General features: G+C 46.9%; 1 protein-coding gene across 2 annotated transcripts in view; it reads left to right on the top strand.

The window, feature by feature from the left end:
• Positions 1-23408, top strand: part of MED12 (mediator complex subunit 12) — a 179997-nt gene extending 156589 nt beyond the window's left edge. The window contains exons 33-43 of one of the 2 annotated variants that reach the window (XM_073556161.1): positions 195-304; positions 847-982; positions 1097-1258; positions 2415-2792; positions 2910-3048; positions 3253-3443; positions 3557-3634; positions 3789-4012; positions 4094-4241; positions 4320-4511; positions 22254-23408. In XM_073556161.1, coding sequence (XP_073412262.1) covers positions 195-304; positions 847-982; positions 1097-1258; positions 2415-2792; positions 2910-3048; positions 3253-3443; positions 3557-3634; positions 3789-4012; positions 4094-4241; positions 4320-4511; positions 22254-22526 — 2031 coding nt within the window. In that variant the 3' untranslated portion in view covers positions 22527-23408. The remainder of the gene's footprint in view (positions 1-194; positions 305-846; positions 983-1096; positions 1259-2414; positions 2793-2909; positions 3049-3252; positions 3444-3556; positions 3635-3788; positions 4013-4093; positions 4242-4319; positions 4512-22253) is intronic. The other variant, XM_073556162.1, reaches the window with a different exon arrangement.
• The last annotated feature ends 2322 nt before the right edge of the window (positions 23409-25730 follow it).

Genomic DNA, 25730 nt, shown 5'->3' with positions numbered 1-25730 from the left:
CTGTAGTTTCAGTACAATAATTGTTTCATCAGCAGGAGATTATCACTGCCTGACTACATGACTGTTCAGGCCAGTCACAATATGTATGCTAGTTCTGGAAGCAGAATACATTTTTGGGGGTCAGTGAAGGAGGACATCAGTAAAACAAAAAAAAAATTGTGTCTATAATGGCGTCTTTATATTTTATTCCTTAGGTCGGTGGAATGTTTGACACAGTTCAGCGCAGCACTCAACAGACAACCGATTGGGCAGTGCTTCTCCTGGATATTATAAGCAGTGGCACTGTGGACATGCAGTCTAATAAGTAATTGTACACTTCTTTTATCTACTGCACAAGAAAGTGATATTATGGATTTGGCAGGCTTTGACTAAAGGTCCATGGCTGCTAGGAACGGTAGATTTCTACCTCAAGCTTTGTAGTCTGCCTGCTTAGTAATAAAAAGATTAGTATTTATCAATGCCCCTGTTACTGTTGGCTCCGCATGTGCTCAGGGATGGTCCTGAAGGCTTCTCTTGGCACTTCAGGGCTTTTTGTTTTCTTAGTGGTTGGCCCACCATTCTATATCACATATAGTATATACGATAAGTAGGATCTACAACGGCGGGTCAATCCCCTTATAAAGCTATAAACTACAGAAACTATTTTCTATACTGATATTTGTGCAGAAGAACTGTATTGTGACACACTTTCTCCTGCATATGTAAAATGCAAGAGAAGGTTAGAAAATATGTCCAGCTGAAATTTTGGTGTCGGGAAGTTAATCATCCATTTCTTGGATTTGTATTTTACATCTTTTATTCCTTGTCTTGACTATATGGCATTGACCTCTCCTCTTTACTTTGCAGTGAGCTCTTCACCACGGTGCTGGACATGCTGAGTGTCCTTATTAATGGGACCTTGGCCGCTGATATGTCCAGCATTTCACAAGGCAGCATGGAGGAGAACAAAAGGGCATATATGAATTTAGTAAAGAAGCTCCGGGTAATAGTTTTTTTTTTCTTTGCTGCATTTGAATTCCCTATGCCTTACCTACAGAAAAAGCCGCATCCTCTCCGGCTTCCTTTCTTGTAGCTCACTTGCTCTGTGTTATTGCAGAAGGAGCTAGGTGACCGTCAGTCAGAGAGTTTGGAGAAAGTACGCCAGCTGTTGCCCTTACCAAAGCAGACGCGGGACGTAATAACTTGTGAACCTCAGGGATCTCTTATTGACACCAAAGGAAACAAGATTGCTGGCTTTGATTCTATTTTCAAGAAAGAGGTGAATTTCATTGCTAAAATAATTATAGGGAATATCAACCACCCATCACTTTTGTTTTCAGTTAGAATGTGGTAGTCTGTACAGTGCTCAGCATAAATCAGCACACCCCAACAGATTGGTCACATTAACATCATCTATGGGATACCATACTACAAAATACTTCCACAAATGTGGGCCATTGTTTGCAGACACGATTTGTTATTCAGCACTCCCAAAAAAAAGTAATTTTCCTAACAAATTAATGCAAGACCATGTTGCAAAAATGAGTACACCCCAATTAGTCTTAACAGCAAAACTAAAATTTAGACAACATAATTCTAAATGACAAGAATTCAATGACAAGTAAGTCTAATTATTCGTTACGCCGCTGATCGGCAGACAGTTGACTATAACAGGGCGCTTTACTGAGCACTGTAAGGTTATTTTCATATACAAACACTGTTCTTTTTGTTTTAAGTTTGACATTTTCTCGGTTAATAAAATGGAGATTCTAGGAACCTAATGATTAAGATTTTCTAATTATTTTTAGTGGAAAACGTATAGTTAATAGATATTGTAAACAGAGCTTTGGGCTGGGGTTATACAGCAAATTTGGCAGTGAAGCATGTGGCCAGCCTAAGATCACATTATGCCACTTCTACAATGCAGCTTAATGTAAGTGACTGGCCATGTTTTGCTCTACAAGCTGTTGCTGCATCTTACTGGACACAAAATGACCACAGGCACTTACAATTAAGGGCTTTGGGGGACTATATGTATATTTTTTTTTTTACCTTTTTTAAACGCGTTTATTTGGGGCTAAAAATAATTTTTACAACCAGAATAATTATATATTATAATTGGCAAAGGACACACCATTTGAACTTTTTCTAGAAGTATAATTAACATTATAATTTCATAGCTGCTAATGGTTGTACAGCTATATAAAGACATGGCAGACCTTACTTAACCCATGGGATGAGTTTGCACTATGCAGCCTTTTCAAGCTTCTGTACTATTTTAAACACGCTGACCAGAACTGTAAGAATGTATTATTGTCCCAAGACGCAGTTGAAAATCCTCAGTTTGGTCTAAATTGTGTTACCCACTTCTTTTACTCACACATGCTTTTTTCTCTTTTTTTTTTTTATAACTTTGTGAACTCCTCCATTAATAGGGGCTTCAAGTTTCCACCAAGCAGAAAATTTCTCCTTGGGACCTTTTTGAAGGTCTGAAACAATCTGCTCCTCTTTCCTGGGGATGGTTTGGTACAGTGCGTGTAGACAGACGTGTCTCTCGATTGGAGGAACAACAGAGATTGCTTTTATACCATACGCATCTAAAGCCTAAGCCACGCAATTACTACTTGGAGCCATTGTCTCTTCCCCCTGAAGATGAGGAGCCACCAACTCCAACAAGTAGTGAGCCAGATAAGAAGCTGAATGAGCCCCTCAAGGTGGATAAGAGTGGAGGAGGCTGCACAGGTCCCACTGATGAGAGGAAAAAGCAAAGCAAGAAAAATAAGAAGACCCGTCAACCAGCAAACAAAGGAGAGGTATAAAAATTGTACATCACAAAAACATGCCATAATACAGTCCATCTTTTCTTATTACAGAGCTGGTTCTGAAAATGTTTGCAGAATAGCATTAATTATTTTGTGTGGTTTATCTAGGATTATGGGCTTGGTGGAGGACGGTCAATGCCTTATCAAGTTCCCACTGAACTTCTACACTCCCAAGGAGCTGGGTCCATGTCTCGTTTGCCTTATGGATCGCAGAGCATGTACACGCAGAATCAACCCTTACCTCCTGGTGAGTTTTAATCATTAATGTACAATTTATTTGGGATCTTGAGCATTCTACTATGAAGCATATTTATGGCTTTACTTAGTTGCCCCTTTCGTAAATTCCAATATCCATTTTCTATACCACATCGTAGCCAAACACCTTGATAGTTGCCCACATTTCCATCTGGTATTGTTAATTAGTCTCCACTGTTGTTCTATCCTGATACAGGTGGGCCACGTCTGGACACATACCGACCTCCTCGCATGAATATGGTAAAGGTAGTTCAGGCCAGACCGCCCTACGGAGGTGGTATTCCTCCAGTAGTAGGAGGGATGATGGATTACAAGCCTATCATGTACAGACCGCCTCCTCCTATTCCCCAGGGTCAATTGCTAAGACAACATCTTCAGGCCAAATTGGTGAGTGATTTTGGGGTTGTTTTAAAACCAGTATAAATGGCTTAATAAACAAAGCAAAACACAAACATTAACTGATCTCTCTTGTATCAATTACTTGGTATTGTATCCTTCAGCAGAATCAGGGTATGATGACCCAACCTGTTAGACAAATGACACCTACTCCTCCATATGGAACTATGCAACCCTCCCAGGTACGTGTGGTTACTAGTGCGCTATTTCGACTCCAAAATGCTTGTTAATGACAAACGTAGTGGCTGCCCAGGAACAATCCTTTTCATACTTTATATTACAAGACCTTTCTAATCTTAAACTGTTGATTATTTTTTTTTTTTCGTTTTATTCTAGGGTTATACATCATATACTTCCCATGTACCCATGCAACAGCATCCTCCTCCGTCGCAGACCAGTGGTTTAGTGCCATCTGGATACAACACGCAGTCCTATCCTGGTACTCTCCCACCATCTGGTGGAACGCTCCTTGACTCTGTGCGACAGATACCCCAGAGGCCTAGTGGTTATGTTCATCAGCAGGCATCTGGTTACAGTCATAATCCGCAAATAGGACAAAGGTACATAAACTTAATTATAAATGTGTGTAGCGTGTTGTTGTTTTGTATTTTTTACAATTAATTTGTACCATTTTCCACCAGATTTCCTCACCAACAAATGCAACAGGCTGGCATGATGGCTGGAATGGGTCATATGACGGCACAGAATGTTCAAGGTGCAATACGGCCAACTCAGATGTTACCAGACCAACAGCAACAGCAGTATCTGAGGCAGCAACAAATGTTACGGGTAATTGCATAAAACATATTGTTAAGCAGTGGAAATAGTGGTTACATCCAGGCTTGTAACAGGTCCTAACTTTATTAGCAGCAGCAACAACAACAACAACAACAACAACAGCAGCAGCAGCAGCAACAACAGGCTCAGGCACCACCTCAGTCCCAAGCTCCACCTCAACCACAGCCACCACCTCAGCAGGTAGCAGCAGTACCACAGGCCCAGGCACAAGGACAGCCGCCGGGACTTGGCATGCAGACACTGGCACCACAGCAACCTATGGTAGAATTAACGTTCAGCTTTGCATGTTGCAATAGACACCTATAAATGTATACTAAAGTGTGTGGGGGAAGATACTTTTTAATGTGGACTTGTAACATAACTTTGTCTGGCATGTAACGATATTTGGCTTTTGGGTGACATTCATGGAAAACGTAAAAAATTTACTCTACAGTGATAGTTTCTGAAAAGGGGGCATTTAAGTAAAAGCATTAATGGTGATTTCCTCATCTCAAACGATTTAATGAAACCAAAACCTACAACAGTGGTGGGTATAACCCCTCAAAATGTCAGTGTCTCAATAACTTGTCACGTGGCTTTGAGCATCAGTTGCATCTGACAAAGCCATCTCATGCTGTTCACAAGTGGGGTTATTGTCTGATGAGGCATGGCATCCCACACTTCTTGAAGGGCGGCCCTCGGGTCATTGAGGTCCTGAGGTACAGAGTTACAAGCCTCTACACAGCGACTCAGCTGATCCCATAAGTTTTCTATGGGATTCAGGTGTGGAGAAAGTGCAGGCCACTCCATTTGAGGTACCACAGTCTCCAGCCTTTCCGTAATGATGCAGCCTCCATGAGCTGGAGCATTGACATCCATGAAGATGAAATTAGGCCTATGTTGTTCATGCAGAGGCACAATGACTGGATTAATTGTTATTCAGGTACTAGAGGCTTGTCACTGAGCCATTCACAAAGTGTAGAGTATTTCTGTATTGGCTAGACACAACGGCCCACACTGTAACACCACCATCATCATCATCATCATCATCAAACGCTCGTCTGGTGACAACAGTGGCTGATGTATAGTGCTCTTCCTGATGTAGCCAACATTTCTGCTCAGTGTGAATCGACTTTCATTAGTGAACAGCACCAATGCCCATTGGTCCTTCATCCAGCGTAGATGACACCCGTGCTTGGTGATGTAATCAGGTACTCTTGTAGGTCATCTAGCACACAGACCATGCTGATGTAAACAGTTTTGAATGGTCAGACGTGACACTTGGGTGCCTCTCACCTTCTTTAAATGTGCTTGGAGTTGTGTGCCATTCATCATCCCGTCCCAAAGGACATTTCTCCTACGCCTCATTGGGGGACACAGAGACAGTGGGTGTTATGCTGCTTGCCACTAGGAGGACACTAAGTAAGGCCTCTTTCACACTTCCGTTTTTGACCATCAGTCAAAATCCGCCAGGTTTTGAAAAAAAACGGATCCGCTATTTTTTTTGCGGATCCGTTTTTTTCCCCATTGACTTGCATTACTGGCGGATTTTGACGGATGGCCATCCTTTGGATCCGTTTTTGTGAGGATCCGCCAAATTTTTTGCGTCCGCCGGCATGCCTGGACGGACCATGCAGCGTTTTTTTTGTTGTTGGATCCGCATTTTCCACAGCGCATGCCTGGAGAAAGGAAGGGAGAAAATTAACCCTAAAATCCTTTCTGGCGGGCGAATAAAACCCCTCTCTCCCTCTCCCCTTCCCGGCCCGCGGTTCCTTTAAATTTCTTCATTCTGCGGATCCGTCACAAAACGGATCCTGTGGCATCCATTCACATCAGTTAGGAACGGATCCGCTTTTCCGCCTTTTTGGCGGATTTTAACTGACACCGAAACTGAAGTGTGAAAGAGGCCTTAACCAGAAAAAAGTTAACTCCTCCCCTGCAGTGTACACCCTCTCGCTGGATGAGATATCTCCAGTTCATGCTTAGTGTCTGTAGGAGGCACTTCGGTCTGGTTTCAAACCCCACCGGTTTTATTTTATTTTTGAATTTTCTGTAAATTTTTATTTCTACTACACCTCATTGGGGGACACAGAGACTGTGGGTGTTATGCTGCTGGCCACTAGGACACTAAGTAAACACAGAAAAAAGTTAACTCCTCTCCTGCAGTATAAACCCTCTCGCTGGCTGGGAATTCCCCAGTTCTTGCTTAGTATCTGTAGGAGGCACTTGGGTCTGGTTTCAGACCCCACCGTTTATTTTACTTTTGAATTTTCTGTAAATTTTTATTTTTTAATTAACGGAGTGAAGGGGGATGACTGTTCCTTTCTACGGCCCGCTCTCCCCCGAACCAACAGGCAAGCATGTGGAGTAACCCTTCACGTTCCTTTCCTGCGACGAACGGGTCTGATTCCTCTGACGATGGTTCCCATGATGGTCTAACGGATACGAGGGCAAGCGCAACAAGATCGCACAGGAGTGCTTGGAGAAGGACCTGAATCAGCCCCAGATCTCTCAGTCCCCCTACCCAGAGGGAGGACCGATTGAGCATACCTCTTTAAGCTCTCCGTCCCCCTGCCCAGTGGGAGGACCGATCGAGCATCCCCTCATTCAAGAACTCCTCCAGCTCTGCTACATCAGCCCAGGAGGATAAGAAGAATGGACTTCGTCGCTGACTTAAGCACTGGAGTTGAGGTATGGGGTCGGGTCCTGCCCCCGGGATAATCGCTGACTTAGCGTCAGCGGCGGCGCACCGGCACCCCATCGCGGTCCCCCGTGCGCTCAGCATTTTCAGATGGCTCCAGAAATTTAGTCCCCGGCTTTTCCTGGCCTGCTAGGCTGCAATTTCAATAGCACCTACCGCGGGTAGGCCAAAAATTGAGCCCCCTGCTTTTCCGGCCTACTAGGCCACAATTTGAATAGCGCCGCCCGCGCTATTGTCGCCGCCCCCGCTCCTAACGAAATGCGCAATTTCAATCTCGGGGGCCATGTCTGTTACCGCTGCTGCAGTTAACCCTTGCAGGAGCAGCCGAATACCGGGCGACTCCACAGGACCACCGGTTTTCCTCCCGGGGGACATAACACAGGACCGAGGGTAAGCGGCATCTGCCCTCAGATTAAAGCTTAACCCCTTCCCGGCACATTCTCTGCAGCTGCAGCCAGACTTTGCCGTTAACCCTTTCTGGAGCGCTATGCATCACTCGAACGAGACTAAACGGGCTGCTAAGAAATACACTGCGTTTTTAACCATGTGTACCACTTGCAAGTCTGCCCTACCCAGTGCACAATCTAATCCGTTATGCACGGACCGCGCGGCCTGCGCTCCGACCTGCACTCCAACGCCTCTCGCAGCGCTGCGGACGGGCTTCCTGCGCCTGGTACCCCTGAGTGGGCTGCGCCCCGTCACGGTCGGTGGAGTTTCTGACCCAGGCTCTTCTCCCTCCGGGAGGTCTATTTAAGTCAGGAGCCATACTCTTCCAAGGGATGGTCAGGTCTCTGAAAAAGCGGACACATGGCGCGTCCCCTCGTCACGTTTGCGCATCAGCGACTCCTGCCTCTCGCTCACCCTCTCCTGAGGTTCACAGCGAGCATGCCTCTCGTATCTAACGCGTCAGCCCCTCAGAATCCCACAACTGATCAAGAGTCGCTTGATTCTCTTATAGAATCAGTCAACAGGATTCTGAAGTTGGACGAGGAAATTATTCCCGCTCCAACACTCCCTGTCTCGTTTATGGAACAAGCGTGTGCGCTGTTATTTACCAGCCATCCAGTAACATAGGGATTAGCCACATAAGTGGCTCACTGGGCAAAAGTATACTCTGGCTAAATACTCCAGACCTATTGAAGGATTGATTACAGTTCCCTCCGGTGAACCTTCCTGTACCGCGTCTTGCTTCTACAACGCTCCTGTTTCTGAGGGTGCCTCAGTCAGAAACCCCTCCGATCGTCAAAATTGACTACCTGCCCGTTCAATATTTGGAAGCTTCAGGAGCGGCTTTTTCTCCATCCTTCGTGGCAGTTTAGGTCACCAAGGCAATGGCCGCTTGGGCAGAAGTCCTGATTATTTCATTCCAGGGCACCAATCTTCTCCACAGGCAACCACTGTCGCCAGCCAGATTATTCACACAGCGGTCTTTGTAGTACACGCTTCTTTTCATACCGCCAATTGCGCGGCTCAATCTGCCGCTAATGCGATCTCCATTAGAAGAGCCCCAGGGCTCCGCGGCTGGTGTTCGCATGCCACATCGAAAAGATCGTTGACTTCTCCCCCTCCTTTCAAAAGGGTCGTCTTTTGAAGAGAGACTAGACCAGCTCATTTCTGATTTTACCAGGGGGGAGAAAGTAAATTCCTTCCTCAGTAAAAGGGCTGTTCGGCTGTTTCGCAACCAACAGCCGACACGTTTTCAATCTTCTCGCAACAATCCCGGTTGGTCCTCCTCCTGCTTTCTCTACTGGCCCAGACTTCATACGGACCTAACCGTTCTTGGAAACCCAGGCCTAGGGATTCTGGATCTAGGGGAGCCAGATCTCATAGATCTACCCATTGACGGCAATTAGGTTAGGAGGCTGGTGTCCTTCGGATACAATATAGAATTTCTTCTCCCCCTTCAACCCGGGGGTTTTACTTTTCTTTTCCCCCAAGAGAAAGACAAGAGCCTTCCTTCAGGTTGTTCAGGGTCTGCTAAAGGACGGAGTCATCATTCCGGTCCCCCTTCACGAAAGGTTTAGGATTTTTTATTCAAACCTTTTTTGTGGTTCCAAAAGGGGACGGGACGATGCGACCCATTCTGGATCTCAAATTGTTAGATCAGTTGTCGCTTCTATAGGAAAAGGGAGAGTTCCTAGCATCCATCGACATCAAGGACGCTTACCTTCACATTCCGATCTGCCCGTCTCTTCAGGAGTTCCTGCGTTTTGCAACTCACGAGAAACACTACCAGTTTGTGGCTTGTCCTTCGGACTCGCCACCGCTCCCAGGGTTTTTACCAAGGTCATGGCGGCTGTCATGGCTATTCTTCACTCTCCAAGAGTGGTAGTGTTACCGTATCTGGATGACCTGTTCATCAAGGGTCCGTCCCTTCCAGCCCGTGAGGAATCTGTGGATAACAGTAGATAGACTGTGAAAAGTCTTTCCCAGGACCAGCTCGCATTTCCCGCGAGTTCACCACCCTCCCTCAGGAGAGACCCAAGCCTTACAACAAGCAGCGTGGTCTCCTTTTCGACCTGTTTCTCACTCCATTCATTTCACCATGGGAGTTCTCAGAAGGATGGTGGCAGAGATGGAAGCAGTTCCATTTTCCACAGTTCCACCTCCGTCCTTTACAACATGCGTTGCTGTTAGCTTGGAACGAGAACCCGTTCTCCCCGGATTGTCGGATTCCTCTGTCCCTGCGGGGAAAGGCAAGCCCTCAGGTGGTGGACACTGAGGTCCTCCCTGAATCAAGGGAGGTCTTTACTCCCAGTAAGATGGTTGGTAGTAACCACTGACGCAAGTCTCCTCAGCTGGGGTGCGGTCTCTCGTCGCCACACAGAACAGGGTCATTGGTCAACCCGAGAGTCACGTCCCCCCCATTAACATTTGGTGACACGAACAATCACATTAGCTCTATGGAGTTTCCACCTCACCCCATCGGGTCTCAATCCGACAACGCCACGTTTGTAGCGTATATCAACCGCCAGGGAGGAACCCGGGACAGGATGGCCATGCACGAAGTGAGTTACGTCTTCTATGGGGCCGAGACCAACCATTCGCCCATCTCAGCAAGCCACATTCCGGGCTTGGAAAATTGGGGGGCAGATTTTCTCAGTCACCAAGGAATTGCCTCGGGGAAGTGATCTCTTCATCTGGAAATCTTTGAGCAGATGTCTTCATTGAGGGACCCCGGATGTGGATCTCATGGCCTCAAGACTGAACAACAAGGTTCCTCGGTTCGTTTCCCGATCGCGCGATCCATGTGCCATCGGAGCGGACACTCTAGTTCTGCCATGGCACTGTTTCCAGCTCCTGTACATCTTCCCCCCCCCCCCCTCTTCCCTTGCTTCTGAGGGTCATCAAGAAGAGCGGAGGGAGTACCAGTGATCCTAGTCGTGCCAGATTGGCCGCACTGAGCATGGTATGCAGAACTAATACAACTGGTCGCCGACGTCCCCTGGCAACTTTTAGATCGTATGGATCTACTCTCGCAGGGCCCGATTTACCACCAGAACTCCGAGGCGCGGTCTTTGACGGCGTGGCCATTGAATCCTGGTTTTTAGCTCAGGCTGGGTTCTCTCACGTCGTGATCTCCACCATGATTGGTGCTATGAAGCCTGTGGTCATGCGCATATATCATCGCACCTGGACAACCTTCTTTTTCATGGGCAAGGTTCATGGTCAAATACCTCTGGTGTTTTCTTTTCTGGCCATATTGGAATCCCTTCAATCTGTATTAAGATCAGGCCTCGTGCTTTGCTCGCTCAAGGGCAAAATTTCGGCCTTGTCAGTGCTTTCCCAATTTGCCACCAGGCTTCAAGTCAAGACGTTCATTCAAAGAGTTTTCCATGTGGCGTCTCCTTACAGAAGGCCATACATGCCACTGACCGTCCTCTCTTGCAAGGTGGTCTTTCTAGTGGCAACTACGTCAATCAGACGAGTTTCGAAATTTTCAGAAAGTTGTGGGAAGCAGGGTGTGTTGCAGTCCCCGCTAGCCGAGATTCACAAATCAACTGGGATACAAGATGTTGTAGCAGTGTACTCCTTTATTTCCTCCTACGCGTTTCGGCGCCCTTCCTGGTACCTTCCTCAGGGATATTAAGGAAGGTGCCAGGAAGGGCGCCGAAACGCATAGGAGGAAATAAAGGAGTACACTGCTGCAACATGTTGTATCCCAGGTGATTTGTGAATCTCGGCTAGCGCGGACTGCAACACACCCTGCTTCCCACAACTTTCTGAAGGTTTTTCCACGTTTGAGTGGTTGGTGGAGGTCCTGCAGCAGCTGATTCTGTGATATGCTCTCAAGCCGGTTGTGGGTTACACAACTGGAATAGGTGAGTGGAACTGTATTATACCGCTCATACTTTAAGTGTCACTAGTGATAAGGCACTATTGCGCCTCTTGTTCCCCCCACCATTTTTTGCATTGATACAGAGTTTCGAAATTCAGTCCTGTCCTGCCATTCTCCTTTTCTGCATTTTCATCAGGAAAAGGTAGTTCTCAGGACGTCCCTGTCCTTCCTGCCCAAGGTCCTCTCCTCTTTCCATCTCATTGAGGAATTTGTTTTGCCTTCCTTTTGTTCCAGCGCCAGTCCATCGCATCGAGAAGGCCCTCCACACCCTGGATGTGGTTAGGGCACTGAGACGTACACCTCGCGGATGGTTCCCTTCCACAAGTCAGATGCCCTGTTCATGCTCCCAGAGGGGCATAGGAAAGGTCTAGTCGCGTCATAAGCAACGCTAACAAGGTAAATTCACTTGGCGATTCAGGAATCCTACCGTGTTAGGAACGCGCCTGTTCCAGCTGGGATTAAGGCACACACTACCCGGTCAGTGGCGCCTCCTCGCCCATTCGGCACCAGGCCTCGGCAGACCAGGTCTGCATACCTTTTACAAGAAATTACGAAATTCATTCTCAGGCCTCTCCGCGAGGCTGCGACTTTGTCCAGCTTGCGTACCTTCACAAACATTGCCTAATTCATTCTCAGGCTTCTGCGGATGCAGCTCTCGGCAGATGCAGCCTGCAATTGGCAGTACCACGGTGTTAAATCAGTGTTACATGGGGTATTAGCATAAGTATTGTCCCCACCCAGGGACTGCTTTAGGACGTCCCACGGTCTCTGTGCCCCCCAATGAGGCGTAGGAGAAATAGGGATTTTTGTGTACTCACCGTAAAATCCTTTTTTCCGAGCCAATCATTGGGGGACACAGCACCCACCCTGTTTGGCCTATCGGCTCACTTTAGCATTTTTAGGTTTTGACAGAGTTATGATTGTCATTCGTTTAATACTCCTACTGCTTTTTTCACCGAACTGGGGAATTCCCAGCCAGCGAGAGGGTGTATGCTGCAGGGGAGGAGTTAACTTTTTTCTGTGTTTACTTAGTGTCGTCCTAGTGGCCAGCAGCATAACACCCACGGTCTCTGTGTCCCCCAATGATTGGCTCGGAGAAAAGGATTTTACGGTGAGTACACAAAAATCCCTATTTTTAATTAACGGAGTGAAGGGGGCAATGGTTCCTTTCTACGGCCCGCTCCCCCGAACCAACAACAGGCAAGCACGCGGAGTATACCTCCCCGTACACTTTCCTGCGACGTTTGGGGCTGATTCCTCTGACAATAATGGCAATGATCCTTGCGAAAGTTCCGGTAATCCACGGATATGAGGGCAGGCGCTCGGAATGGAGAAGACTGGACAGCGCTTCCAAAGGCCCTGAATCAGCCCCATACCTCTGCACCCCCCTACCATAGGGAGGATCGATTGAGCATGCCCCTTTAAGAACTCCTCCAGCTCTGCTACATCAGCCCAGAAGGATGAGAGCCTGCATGGATGGACCAGACAGCGCTGAGCACTGGAGTTGACGTATGGGGTCGGGTCCTGGCCCCCGGGAGAAGAGCTGACTTAGCGTCAGAGGCTTTGCACTCCACCCTCTCGGCGCTACCACGGGTAGCCCGAAAAATTTAGTCCCCGGCCTGCTAGGCCGCAATTTCAATAGCGCTGCCCTTCCCCCAGGCGCCTACCGCGGATAGGCTCAAAAATTTAGTCCCCGGCTTTTCCGGCCTACTAGGCCGCAATTTGAGTAGCACCACCCATGCTATTATCGCCGCCCCCTCGTCTTGACGCCTCTCATCCCTGACAAGACGCGCAATTCTAATCTCTAACCACAGCCTGCTCTGGACACGAGCTGTGAGGCGAGCATTCTGCCGGACACCGGGTGGCACCGCAGGGCCACCGCTATTCCTCCCGGGGGACACAGCACAGGACCGGGTAAGCTGCATCTGCCCTCAGATTAAAACTTAACCCCTTCCCTGCAGCTGCAGACAGACTCTGCCGTTAACCCTTTCAGGAGCGCTATTTCTCAATCTAAGGAGGCTAAACGGGCTGCTAAAAAGCACACTGCATTTTTTACCGTGTGTACCACTTGCAAGTCTGCCTTACCCAGTGCACAGACTAATCCGTTATGCACGGCCTGCGCCCCGACCTGCGCTCAATCGCCGCTGCTGACGAGCCTCCTGCGTTTAGTACCCCTGAGTGGGCTGCGTCCCTGTCATAGTCGGTGCAGTCTCTGGCCCAGGCTATATTCTCCTTCCGGGAAGACTCTTTAAGCCAGAAAGCGTCCTTACCCCCCGAGGAAGGCTCTGGCTTCGGCCGGGAACCGTCCAACAGCAGGGGCCGTACTCTAGAAAGCCGACCCATGACGCGTCCCCTAGTCCAGTTCGCGCCTCAGCATCTGCGACTCCTGTCTCTCGCTCTCCCTCTCCTGGGGTTCTCAGCGAGCACGACTCTGAATTCGAATCTGACACGTCAGTCCCTCAGAATCCCCCAACTGATCAAGAGTCGCTTGATTCTCTTATAGAATCAGTCAACAGGATTCTGAAGTTGGATGATAATAATAATATTTATATAGCGCCAACATATTCCGCAGCGCTTTACAGTTTAACAGTTTCAAAACACAAGCCATAAGTAACAACATTAACAATACAATAATTAAAGCAAAATAAGATGACCCTGCTTGTGAGAGCTTACAATCTACAATGAGGTGGGGGAGATAGAGTACAGGGGTGTATTTACAATGGTGTATTTATGATGGTCCAGCCATCTTAAGGGAGTGAAAGATGGATGGAGATAGTGAATGGGCTACACACGCACCCTTACACATAGAATGACTGATTAGTGAACGTGATAAGCCGCTCTGAACAAATGTGTTTTGAGGGAGCACCTAAAACTGCAAATTGTGGTTAGTCCTAAATTCTTGGGGTAGAGCATTCCAGAGGATAGGAGCAGCACAGGAGAAGTCTTGGAGTCAGGAGTGGGAGGTATGGATTAGTGCAGAGGTTAGTCGAAAGTCGTTTGCAGAGCACAGCGATCGGCTAGGCCGATAGACAGAAATGAGGGAGGAGATGTAGGGGGGTGCCGCACCATGGAGAGCTTTGTGGGTGAGAACAAGTACTTTGAATTGGATCCTATAATGAATGGGCAGCCAGTGTAATGACTGACGAAGAGCGGACACGTCCGAGTACCGATTAGCCAGATGGACAACCGTGGCTGCTGCATTAAGTATGGACTGGAGAGGGGATAGTCGAGTGACAGGGAAGGCCAATTAATAGAGCATTGCAGTAATCCAGCATGGAGTGGATCAATGCTAAAGTGAGGGTTTTTGTCGTTTCCATGGTGAGTAAAGGGCGGATTCTAGAGATGTTCTTTAGGTGTAAGCAGCAAGAGATAGTATATGGGATGTGAAGGAGAGATTGATGTCAAACATAACACCCAGACAGCGCGCCTGTTGCCGGGGTGTTATTGTGGTGCCACTCACGGAGAGGGAAATGTCAGATTTAGGGAGGTTAGTAGACGGCGGGAGCAGAAGTAGTTCAGTTTTGGAGATGTTGAGTTTCAGATAGAGGGTGGACATGATATTGGAGACTGCGGACAGACAGTCACTGGCGTTCTGTAGTACAGAGGGGGTAAGGTCGGGGAATGACGTGTATAGTTGTGTGTCATCAGCATAAAGATGGTACTGAAAGCCAAATCTGCTGATGGTCTGTCCAATTGGGGCTGTGTAGAGAGAGATGAGAAGGGGGCCAAGGACTGAGCCCTGAGGTACCCCGACAGCAAGAGGAGATGAAGTGGAGCCAGAGAACAAAAACACTGAAGGAGCGGTCAGAGAGATAGGAAGAGAACCAGGAGAGAGCAGTGTCCTTAATGCCTTGAGAGTAGGAGATGGTGGTCAACAGTATCGAAAGCTGCTGAGAGTGGTGACCATTACGTTTTGCTGTCAGAAGGTCATTGGTCACTTTGAGTGCAGTTTCAGTCGAATGTAGGGGGCGGAAGCCGGACTGTGAAGGGTCTAGAAGGGAGTGAGTGGAGAGGTAACGGGTAAGGTGGGAGTAGACAAGGCGCTCCAAAAGTTTAGAGATGAAGGGGAGATTGGAGACTGGTCTGTAGTTGTTTGTGCAGGATGGGTCGAGAGCGGGTTTCTTTAGTAATGGAGTAACGATGGCGTGTTTGAAGGAGTATCGGAAAAAGCCAGAGGAGAGGGAGAGAGTAAAGATTGTAGTTAGGTGGGTTGTGACGACTGGAGGAGATGTGAGGGAATGGGGTCGGTAGTGAATGTAGTCGGACGAGAAGGAGAGGAGTCTGGAGACTTCTTCTGTGATGGGATCAAATGTAGAAAGTGAGCCAGGGGAGATGCAGGAAGGGATGGGAGTCACAGCACTTGGTGGTTGGGAGCAGATTTCCTGACGGATATTATCTATTTTTTCTGTAAAGTGGGAGGCCAGGTCATCAGCACAAATGTCTGTGATAGGGGCTTGTGCTTTTGGCCTGAGAAGGGAGTGAAAAGTGTCAGTTTCTTGGGGTTGTTGGCTAGGGAGGAGATCAGGGTGGTGAAGTAGGTCTGTTTGGCGAGGTGAAGGGCAGCGTTATAGGTTCTTAACAAAGTTGAAGTGGATGAAGTCTTCTGATGTGCGGGTTTTTCTCCATAGGCGTTCAGCACTCCTAGAGCATCGCTGGAGAAGTTTAGTTTGCGATGTGAGCCAAGGCTGTTTTACTCTGTGCTTGGAGGTTCTGAGGGTGAGGGGAGCTACTTGGTCAAGAGTGCTTCTAAGAGTGTCATTGTAGTGATGAACAGCCAGATTAGGACAGGAAGAAGAGGAGATTGGGGACAGTGATGAGTGTAGGGAGTCTGAAAGTGTCTGAAGGTTAATGGCTTATAGATTTCTGACTGTGTGGTAGGTAGGAGTGAGCGTGAAGGAGAGAATGTTGTGGTCAGAGAGTGGAAGCGGTGAGTTATTTAGGTGGGAGATTGAGCAGAACTGCACAAAGACCAGATCAAGGGTGTTACCGTCCTTGTGTCTCTCAGAGGTTGAAAGCTCTGAGAGGTCTAGAGAGGTGGTTAGTGATAGAAGCTGGGATGCAGATGTGGAAGTAGGGCTGTTAATGGGGATGTTGAAGACTCCCAGGATAAGGGTTGGAAGTTCTGAGGACATGAAGTGCGACAGCCAGGCTGAAAAGTGGTCAAGGAATTGGTTGGTTGAGCCTGGGGGCCGGTATATGACCGCTACTCTGAGGGAGAGGGGACGAATGAGCCTGATGGTGTGGACCTCAGAAGGGAATAAGAGTGATGAACTGGGGGGAGGATGACCTGGAAAGTGCATTGTGGGGATAGGAGTATGCCGACTCCACCACCATGTCTATTTGTGGGTCTCGGGGAATGAGAGAATTGTAAGCCACCATAGGAAATGGCAGCAGGAGAAGCAGTGTCAGAATCCTGAATCTAGGTTTCAGTGAGGGCCAACAGATTGAGAGTTGCAAATAAAGATACCAGAAAAAATGTCAAATACCCATGCTTTTATGGCGACTCAATATGATATTACCAGCAAGGAGAAACGACGAGTATATGTTGCCAAAATAAATTTTTTCAGAGATAATATATCTATCAAAAATTATTTTAATAGATATTTCTCTGAAGATTGAGAGTTGTTCAGAAAGTCATTGTGTAGGAAAGGAAGCTTGTTACAAGCAGACCGTGGATTCTAGAGGGCACAATTAAAAGATTGAGATGAGGGAGTGCAAGTAATATTAATAAGATTATTATGGTTTCGATATGAGGTAAGGTCGGGGTTGAGGTTGGGGGAGATGTCACCTGAAATCAGTAGGAGTAGGAAGAAAAAGAGCAAATAGTTGTTGGAATTGTAGGTAGTTTTTTTCTGTGATGTGTTTGGGCAAGATGGGCTGAGGTTTCTCAGGAAGGTGAGGAGTGCATGGGAGCTGTACATGGGAGAGGGTAGTATAGAGGGGCTGATGTGTATGAGTCGTGATGAAGGGGGGATAGGATGGTGGATGGCAAAGGAACACAGGAGGATAAAAATAAAGCACATGGTTGAGGGGGGAGAGCAAAGTGTGGGTTACCTGACTGCCATGTATAACTGCTGTTTTCAAATGCTTAGCTTCTGTGATGCTTTGCTTATGGGATGCTTGCGTGCTGCACCCCACACTGCATGATGAGGATAATGTTCCCGCTCAAGCACATCCTATATCACTTAAATAACCTGCGCACACGCAGCCATCCGGACTTTAAGAAAATTGTCCAGAAACTTAGGGATCGTCCACATAAGCAGTTCACAGGGCTAAATACCCTTTTGATCCAGACCTAATGAAGGATTGGTTACAGTCCCCTCCTGTATCGCGTCTTGCTTCAAAAACGCTCCTATCCGTTTCTGAGGGTTCCTCAATCAGAAACCCCTCCGATCGTCAGATGGACTACCTTGCCCGTTCAGTTTTTGGAGCTTCAGGAGCAGCACTTTTTCCATCTTTTGCGGCAATTTGGGTCACTAAGGCAATGGCGGCTTGTTCAGAAGTCTTGATTACTTCCTTCCAGGGCACCAATCTTCCTCCGGAGGCAACCACGGTCGCCAGGCAGATAATTCACGCAGCGGACTTTGTTGTGGTCGCCTCTTTTGATGCCGCCAATTGCGCTGATCAAACTACCGCTAAGGCGATCTCCATTAGAAGAGCCCTATGGCTCCGTTACTGGCGGGCGGATGCCACATCTAAAAGATCATTGACTTCTCTCCCCTTTCAAATGGGTCGTCTTTTTGGAGAGAAACTGGATCAGCTCATTTCTGATGCTACCGGGGGAAAAAAGCCGACGCGCTTTCGATCTTTTCGCAACAATTCCGGTTGGTCCTCCTCTACCTTCTCTTCCGGATCAGGTCCGTCCCCGCGTGGATACAGAGGCTCCCAGGTCTTATACAGACCTAACCGCTTTTGGAAACCCAGATCTCTTAGATCTACCCAATGACTTGTTGCGGTATCCGGCAGTCACCGACAGAGTAGGCGGTCGACTACTTTCCTTCAGCCACACCTGGCTCGCGGTCATCCACGACAAGTTGGTCAGGGAGCTGGTGTCCTCTGGATACAAGAGAGTTTTCCTCTCCCCCTTCAACTCGCTTTTTCCTTTCCTCTCCCCCCAAGGGAAAGACAAGAGCCTTCCTACGGGCTGTTCAGGCTCTTTTAAGGGACGGAGTCATCATTCCGGTCCCTCATCACGAAAGGTTCAGACAATTTTTTTCAAACCTTTTTGTGGTTCCAAAGAAGGACGGGATGATGCGACCCATTCTGGATCTGAAACTTAAATCAGTTTGTCAGGGTACGGCGATTCCGAATGGAATCTCTCCGATCAGTTGTCATTTCCATGGGAAAAGGAGAGTTCCTAGCATCCATCGACATCAAGGACGCTTACCTTCACATTCCAATCTGCCCGTCCCACCAGCAGTTCCTGCGTTTTGCAATTCACGAGGAACGCTTCCAGTTCGTTGCCTTGCCCTTCGGACTCGCCACTGCTCCCAGGGTCTTTACCAAGGTCATGGCGGCTGTCATGGCCATTCTCCACTCTCAGGGAGTAGTGGTGTTACTGTATCTGGACGACCTGCTCATCAAGGGTCTGTCCCTTCCAGCCTGCGAGGAATCCGTGGAGATAACAGTAAATACACTTTCGCGCCTGGGGTGGAAGATAAACTTCGAAAAGTCTTCCCCGAAACCGGCTCAGCAGATTTCCTTTTTAGGAATGATCTTGGACACTTCCTGCGGGTTGGTCATTCTCCCTCCAGAAAAGACGCAAGCCTTACAACAGGCAGTGCGGACTCTTTCCCGACCAGCTTCTCACTCCATTCGTTTCAGCATGAGAGTTCTCGGAAAAATGTTGGCTGCGATGGAAGCAGTTCCATTTGCACAGTTCCATCTCCGTCCCTTACAACATGCGTTGCTGTTAGCTTTGGACAAGAACCCGTTCTCCCTGGACCGTCTGATCCTTCTGTCCCTGCGGGTCAGGCAAACCCTCAGGTGGTGGACACTGAGGTCCTCCCTGAATCAAGGGAGGTCTTTTCTCCCAGTAAGCTGTTTGGTAGTAACCACCGACAAGTCTTCTCGGCTGGGGTGCGGTCTTTCGTCACCACACGGCACAGGGTCATTAGTCGACCCGAGAGTCACGTCTCCCCATCAACATTTTGGAGATACGAGCGATCAGATTTGCTCTACGGAGTTTCCACCATCTCCTCGCAGGTCGCCCCATCAGGATCCAATCTGACAACGCCACGGCTGTAGCGTATATCAACCGCCAGGGAGGTATCCGGAGCAGGATGGCCATGCACGAATGAGTCACATCCTCCATTGGGCCGAGACCAACCATTCGCCCATCTCAGCAATTCACATCCCGGCCGTAGAAAATTGGGCGGCAGATTTCCTCAGTCGCCAAGGCTTTGCCTCGGGAGAGTGGTCTCTTCATCCGGATGTCTTTCAGCAGAAAATGTGGACCTCATGGCCTCCAGACTAAACAACAAGGTGTCTCGGTTCATTGCCCGATCTCGCGATCCATGCGCCATCGGAGCGGACGCCCTAGTTCTGCCATGGCACCGGTTCCGGCTCCGTACATCTTTCCCCCTCTTCCCTTGCTTCTGAGGGTCATCAAGAAGATCAGAGCGGAGGGTGTACCAGTGATCCTAGTCGCGCCAGATTGGCCGCGCCGAGCACGGTATGCAGAACTAATACAACTAGTCGCCGACGTCCCCTGGCGACTTCCAGATCACACAGATCTGCTTTCTCACTGCCCGACTTACCATCAGAACTCCGGAGCCCTGTCTTTGACGGCGTGGCCATTGAATCCTGGATTTTAGCACAGGCTGGGTTTTCTCACGACGTGACTTCCACCATGATTAGTGCTAGGAAGCCTGTGTCCAGGCGTATCTATCACCTTACCTGGAAAATCATCTTATCATGGTGCAAGGATCATGGTCGATCCCCTCTGATCTCCATTTCGGCCATATTGGAGTTTCTTCATTCCGGTTTAAAATCAGACCTCGCGCTTAGCTCACTCAAGTGCTAAATTTCGGCCTTGTCCGTCCTTTTCCAACGCAAAATTGCCACCAAACCTCAGGTCAAGACGTTCATTCAAGGAGTTTCCCATGTGGCGCCTCCTTATAGAAGGCCATTGGAATCAAGGGACCTTAACCTGGTTCTCGGGGCCTTACAGGAGGCTCCTTTCGAACCACTGCAGGATGTGTCATTGACCGTCCTCTCTTGGAAGGTGATCTTTCTAGTGGCAATTATGTCAGACGAGTTTTGGAATTGGCAGCCCTGTCCTGCCGTTCTCCGTTCCTGAATTTTCATCAGGACAAGGTGGTTCTCAGGACGTCCCCATCCTTCCTGCCCAAGGTCGTCTCCTCTTTCCATCTCAACGAGGAAATTGTTTTGCCTTCCCTTTTTCCAGCGCCAGTCCATCGCATTGAGAAGGCACTCCACACCCTGTCATGTGGTTAGGGCTCTGAGACGGTACATCTCGCGGACGGCTCCCTTCCGCAAGTCAGATCCCCTGTTCATACTTCCAGAGGAGCATAGGAAGGGTCTAGCCGCTTCAGAAGCAACGCAAGCCAGGTGGATTTTCTCAGCGATTCAGGAATCCTATCGTGTCAGGAATGCGCCTGTCCCAGCAGGGATTATAGCGCACTCTACCCGGTCAGTGGGCGCCTCTTCGGCCATTCAGCACCAGGCCTCGGCAGAACAGGTCTGCAAGGCTGCGACTTGGTCCAGTCTGCATACTTTTACAAAACATTACCAAATTCATTTTCAGGCCTCGCATCCTGCAATCGTCAGTTCCTCAGTGTTGACTTAGTGGCACATGGGGTATTAGCAGATGTATGCTCCCCACCAAGGGACTGGTTTAGGACGTCCCACTGTCTGTGTCCCCCAATGAGGCGTAGGAGAAATAGGGATTTTTGTGTACTCACTGTAAAATCCTTTCCTCCGAGCCATTCATTGGGGGACACAGCACCCGCCCTGTTTAGCCTACTGGCTCATTTGTAGCATATGGTTATTGTTGACTGTTTAAGCTCCTACTGCTTTTTTCACTGAACTGGAGATATCTCATCCAGCGAGAGGGTGTATACTGCAGGGGAGGAGTAAACTTTTTTTCTGGTTTACTTAGTGTCCAAGTGGCAAGCAGCATAACACCCACTGTCTGTGTCCCCCAATGAATGGCTTAGAGAAAAGGATTTTACGGGGAGTACACAAAAATCCCTATTTTTCATAATGAAGCTGTCATCAGATGTGGGATGCAGGCAAAGGGCTTCCACTTCTCTGCCTTTCTGTGACTCTTCTAGTCTCTCTGTATCTCCGATGCAACCTGCTGACACTTTGTGACATTCTAAGCTGAGTGGCCACTTCCATCTGAGAACATCCTGCTTTGAAGCCTTGCAGTGGCGGGGAACCGTTCATTAATGTTAGGTGTCGTCTTGGTCTCATGATGTCAAAACGTCAACAGCGCGATGAGGAAGTCTCTTTAATACCAACTGTAATTGAATTCTGAAATTTATTGGGCGATTTCATGGATGAAACACCTGTTGTGAATTTTGCCATTAAACTCCCTGTTAGAGAACATCAAGTTGTACTGAAACAGTTGGACATGTGTATCCGAAAGCTTAGAAAACCCCACATTAAGTTCATCCGAAAAGGTTAGAGTTCATTTTAGGATTCACCTGAAAGCCAAATATCCTTAATATTCAATAAAAGAATATTCATAACATGCGCACACACACATATGTATAATATATTACACACAAAAAACTTAATACATATCTTCAATATGTGTGTATTTTTAATGTAAATGTCTGTCTTTTTACATTTAAAAGAACCTCTTCTTGGAAACACAGCTAACACAAGAAACTAAATTTTAAAAAATGTTTTTTTTTTAATTAAAGAAATATTTTAATAAGAATTTAAGTTTTTTTCCTTTTTGCCGTTACGTTTTGGTTTTCTTTTGTATTTCTCACATGGTCTACTCTTTTAGTTTCCAAGGCAAGGTCTGCAACAAACGCAGCAGCAGCAACAGACAGCAGCTCTTGTACGACAACTACAACAGCAGTTATCTAGTGAGTACTCCCTTGTAGAAGTTCTTGTTCAGCTTCACCTTGTCTTACTCCTGTATACCTTGCCGTTCATAAATGATGCATGTTCACTTGAGTACCCTGCAACAATGAAATCTTTTATAACCGTGTGTGCAGCACTTAGAGCTTTGTTTTTTCTCTCCCTGTGCAGCAGCCAGTGGGTGCAGAGTATCTAATATTCTTGTTCTCTTTCCAGACACACAACCACAGCAAGCTACCAATCCATTTGGGCGTTTCTGATTTATGACTGAAGTCTATAGGTGATGACTGTGTTTTGGATCCCTCCTGACACAGAAGAAAGGCATCGGAAACTGAAGACAGTGTTACTGGACTGCTGTGAAGGAGAAAGACAATTACTAGGTGTCATGGCACATTAAATATATAAACCTGGACTCTTGTATAATAAGGAGGGGAACCAGAATGTCATATTGTTCCCCTAAATTAAGAGCAAGGGCTTTTGAGTCTTATGGACCTTTTACCTTTCAACAAAAAAAAAAAAAAAAGTTTTTATTATTTTGATAATCAAATAATTGTCATTTTCTAACCTATTTATATGGCAACCTGATCTCAGGCACATGTATGAACATGGTGACAGATACTACTTTTGCGTTTTCTCTGTTCTTGTAACAGTGAAGTAGAGCTCCTAATTATACCCCAATTGAGTGGTAATGATTTGGCCTATCTAGATTTTTTTTCCAGCAGGTGGAACACGCTACTGGTTGGAATTTTCATAGCCTACAGAATGGAATCACACACCTTCCTCCATATTGGTGTATTTGTACACATGCCATTAGGTTATTGTGCATTTGTCAATTTTCATTAAAACCTACTGCAGTTCATATCTTCCAGATAATCTGTATCGATCATCTCAAAATGCATAATTCAAAGAATTATACTATTTGTGTTCATTCTGATTTTGCTTTTCCTATGCCAAACAAGTAAGAAAAAAAATGCATTTTTGTATCATTGCACTGTTTCTCTACCTGAAGTCAATTTAATAAGCCACAATTTAAAGAAAATGACATGTCAATAAATATATCAAAAGATTCCACTCCAAATACATTTTGGTCAAGGCTATAATTGACTGTTTATTGAAGTGAGAATAAGACCTTAATGGGCCTTTTATACTGTAATATGACTTGGTAAATATGCCCCATATAAAGTATTGTTTGGTTTTTATTTTACATGGATATATCAATATTTGATTATTTATGCAGTGTCTAAAGATGAAATAATCACAAATATGAATTGACTTAGCAATAATTCATAAAATAAATATTTACAGGTCTCAGAACACTTGTACAGATCTAAAACCACAATTGGGTGCATCAGATAGGTTAGAACACATCAGATCTTTCTTAATACCTCAAGTAATTAGTTTGTGGGGCATTGACCCCTTTTAAAAAATTCTGGTTACTGGACAGTTTTTTTTTTTTTTTTTGTTTTTTTTTAAATAAGTACATAACAGTTTTCACTCTTTATTAGAGATGAGTGAGCCCGAACTTAAAAGTTTCAGGTTTGTACCAGATAGTGTCCGGTCCTAAACTCCGAACATAGACTTCTTCCTGATTTAGATTTTAATGTTTGGATTTTTCATTGGGGTTTGGGTTCTGGTTCAACTTCAGGCCCGGTTCTGGTACCTGAACTGAGCTTTGGACTATAAAGTTCAGGTAGGGTACCAGAGCCATACCTTCCACGGGACTCATCCCTATTCATTATCCCCGAGTCCCCACCACAGCTAGCAGTGTCTATTTTCTGCATCCTTATACATAGTTGGTCACCATTTCTCTTATAGAGGCCTCAGCTCTAGTTATGGATCAGCTGTGACAAAATATGCAGCTTGATGTCTTCTGTGGAATTATGTCTAAATTACAATATTTTCATTAGCTCTTCCCACGATGATTCCATAGTGCACGATTTAGGTCTTCATGGAAGTTGTACAGGAGGAATCTTTTGTTGTGCAGAGTAATCTTCATGTCAAGAAAAAATTATATCTGTGTAGCTAAGAAAGCAGCAGACAGAACTTTAAAGGGGTTGTCCGGGTTTTCACATAATCTCAGTACATATCTGGGCTGCAGAATTATGACAATAAGTAATTTACTTTCTGTAACTAGTTTGGACGGTTTTCTAGATATTCTGAACAGAACGTCAAAGGGGGGTGTGTTATGGCATTGAAATGAGAACTAGTCGTAACCTCCTACTCTACTCCAAACATGCCCTCTATAGCAGCAACCCCACCCTCCATAGCTACAGGCCCTCCCCGTCCACATGAAGCAGCCCTCATCACACAGTAACAAATTCTCCCCCTCTAGCAGCCTCAGTGCAGAGAGCAGCTGCTCCTCCCTCAGACACACGCTGAACAGTGATCTATGGAAAGTGAAACTAGTGAGGAGGAGGGAAAATCGTCCTGTATTCTGGGCCACTCCATGATTACAATACATAACTCATTATCAGTAATTCCTTCCCTTACTGTCCCATGCTGCTGGCAGCAGTGAGAACAGACTGTGTGATGGCCAATGATGGGGGTCTGTAGCTTCTAATCTGCACAGGGGATGGCAGTCACTGATGTAATCTGTTGTGTGGCAAAGCCTCTGCTGTGTGAATGAGACAGCTCTGTGTCACTGATGTCTTCACACAGCAGCAGATTTGGTGCAGTGTATGTGTGAGCACTGTGTCTCGACACAAATACTGATGGGAGCAGACTGTCCCAGAATACAGGACAATGTGTGTCTGGGGGAGGAGCAGCTGCTCTCTGCACTGAGGCTGCTAGAGGGGGAGGATGTGTTACTGTGTGATGAGGGCTTCTTCATGTGGACGGGGAGGGCCTGTAGCTATGAAGGGTGGGTTTGGAGTAGAGTAGGAGGTTACCACTAGTTCTCATTTCAGTGCCATAACACCCCCCCCCCCCTTGGATGTTCTGTTCAGAATATCTAGAAAACCGTCCAAACTAGCGACAGAAAGTAATTTACCTATTGTCATAATTCTGCAGCCCAGATATGTACTGAGATTGTGAAAAGCCCGGATAACCCCTTTAAGACTGTGTTCCGGACCAACGAGGTGCAGTTATTTTTGTCCACAATAATAGCTTATTTGGCTAAGACTATGACCCCTATTCCCTAAGACTGGTGTTTTGAATGCCAGTCTTCATGAAGGATGTACAAAAATGTGCCAAATTATCAAGGCCATGCCACTTAATGAATTTGCCGTATCTTATTAACAGCGTGCATCTCTCCAGATATGTTACTTTTAGTCAGGAACTGGAGTAATGTTTCTGACGTTCTACATTTTGCTACTTTTCATTAATTTGACTGGTGGGCATAGCCATGTCCCGTCCTGCCCTGACTTTCCCCCATCTCCGGCCATTTTTTCAGAACTGGTTG

Source organism: Dendrobates tinctorius, unplaced genomic scaffold, assembly GCF_039654945.1.
Source record: "Dendrobates tinctorius isolate UK_male_01 unplaced genomic scaffold, ASM3965494v1 ptg000231l, whole genome shotgun sequence".
Classification (NCBI taxonomy): Eukaryota; Metazoa; Chordata; class Amphibia; order Anura; family Dendrobatidae; genus Dendrobates; species Dendrobates tinctorius.
This window is presented reverse-complemented; position numbering and strand designations above follow the sequence as displayed.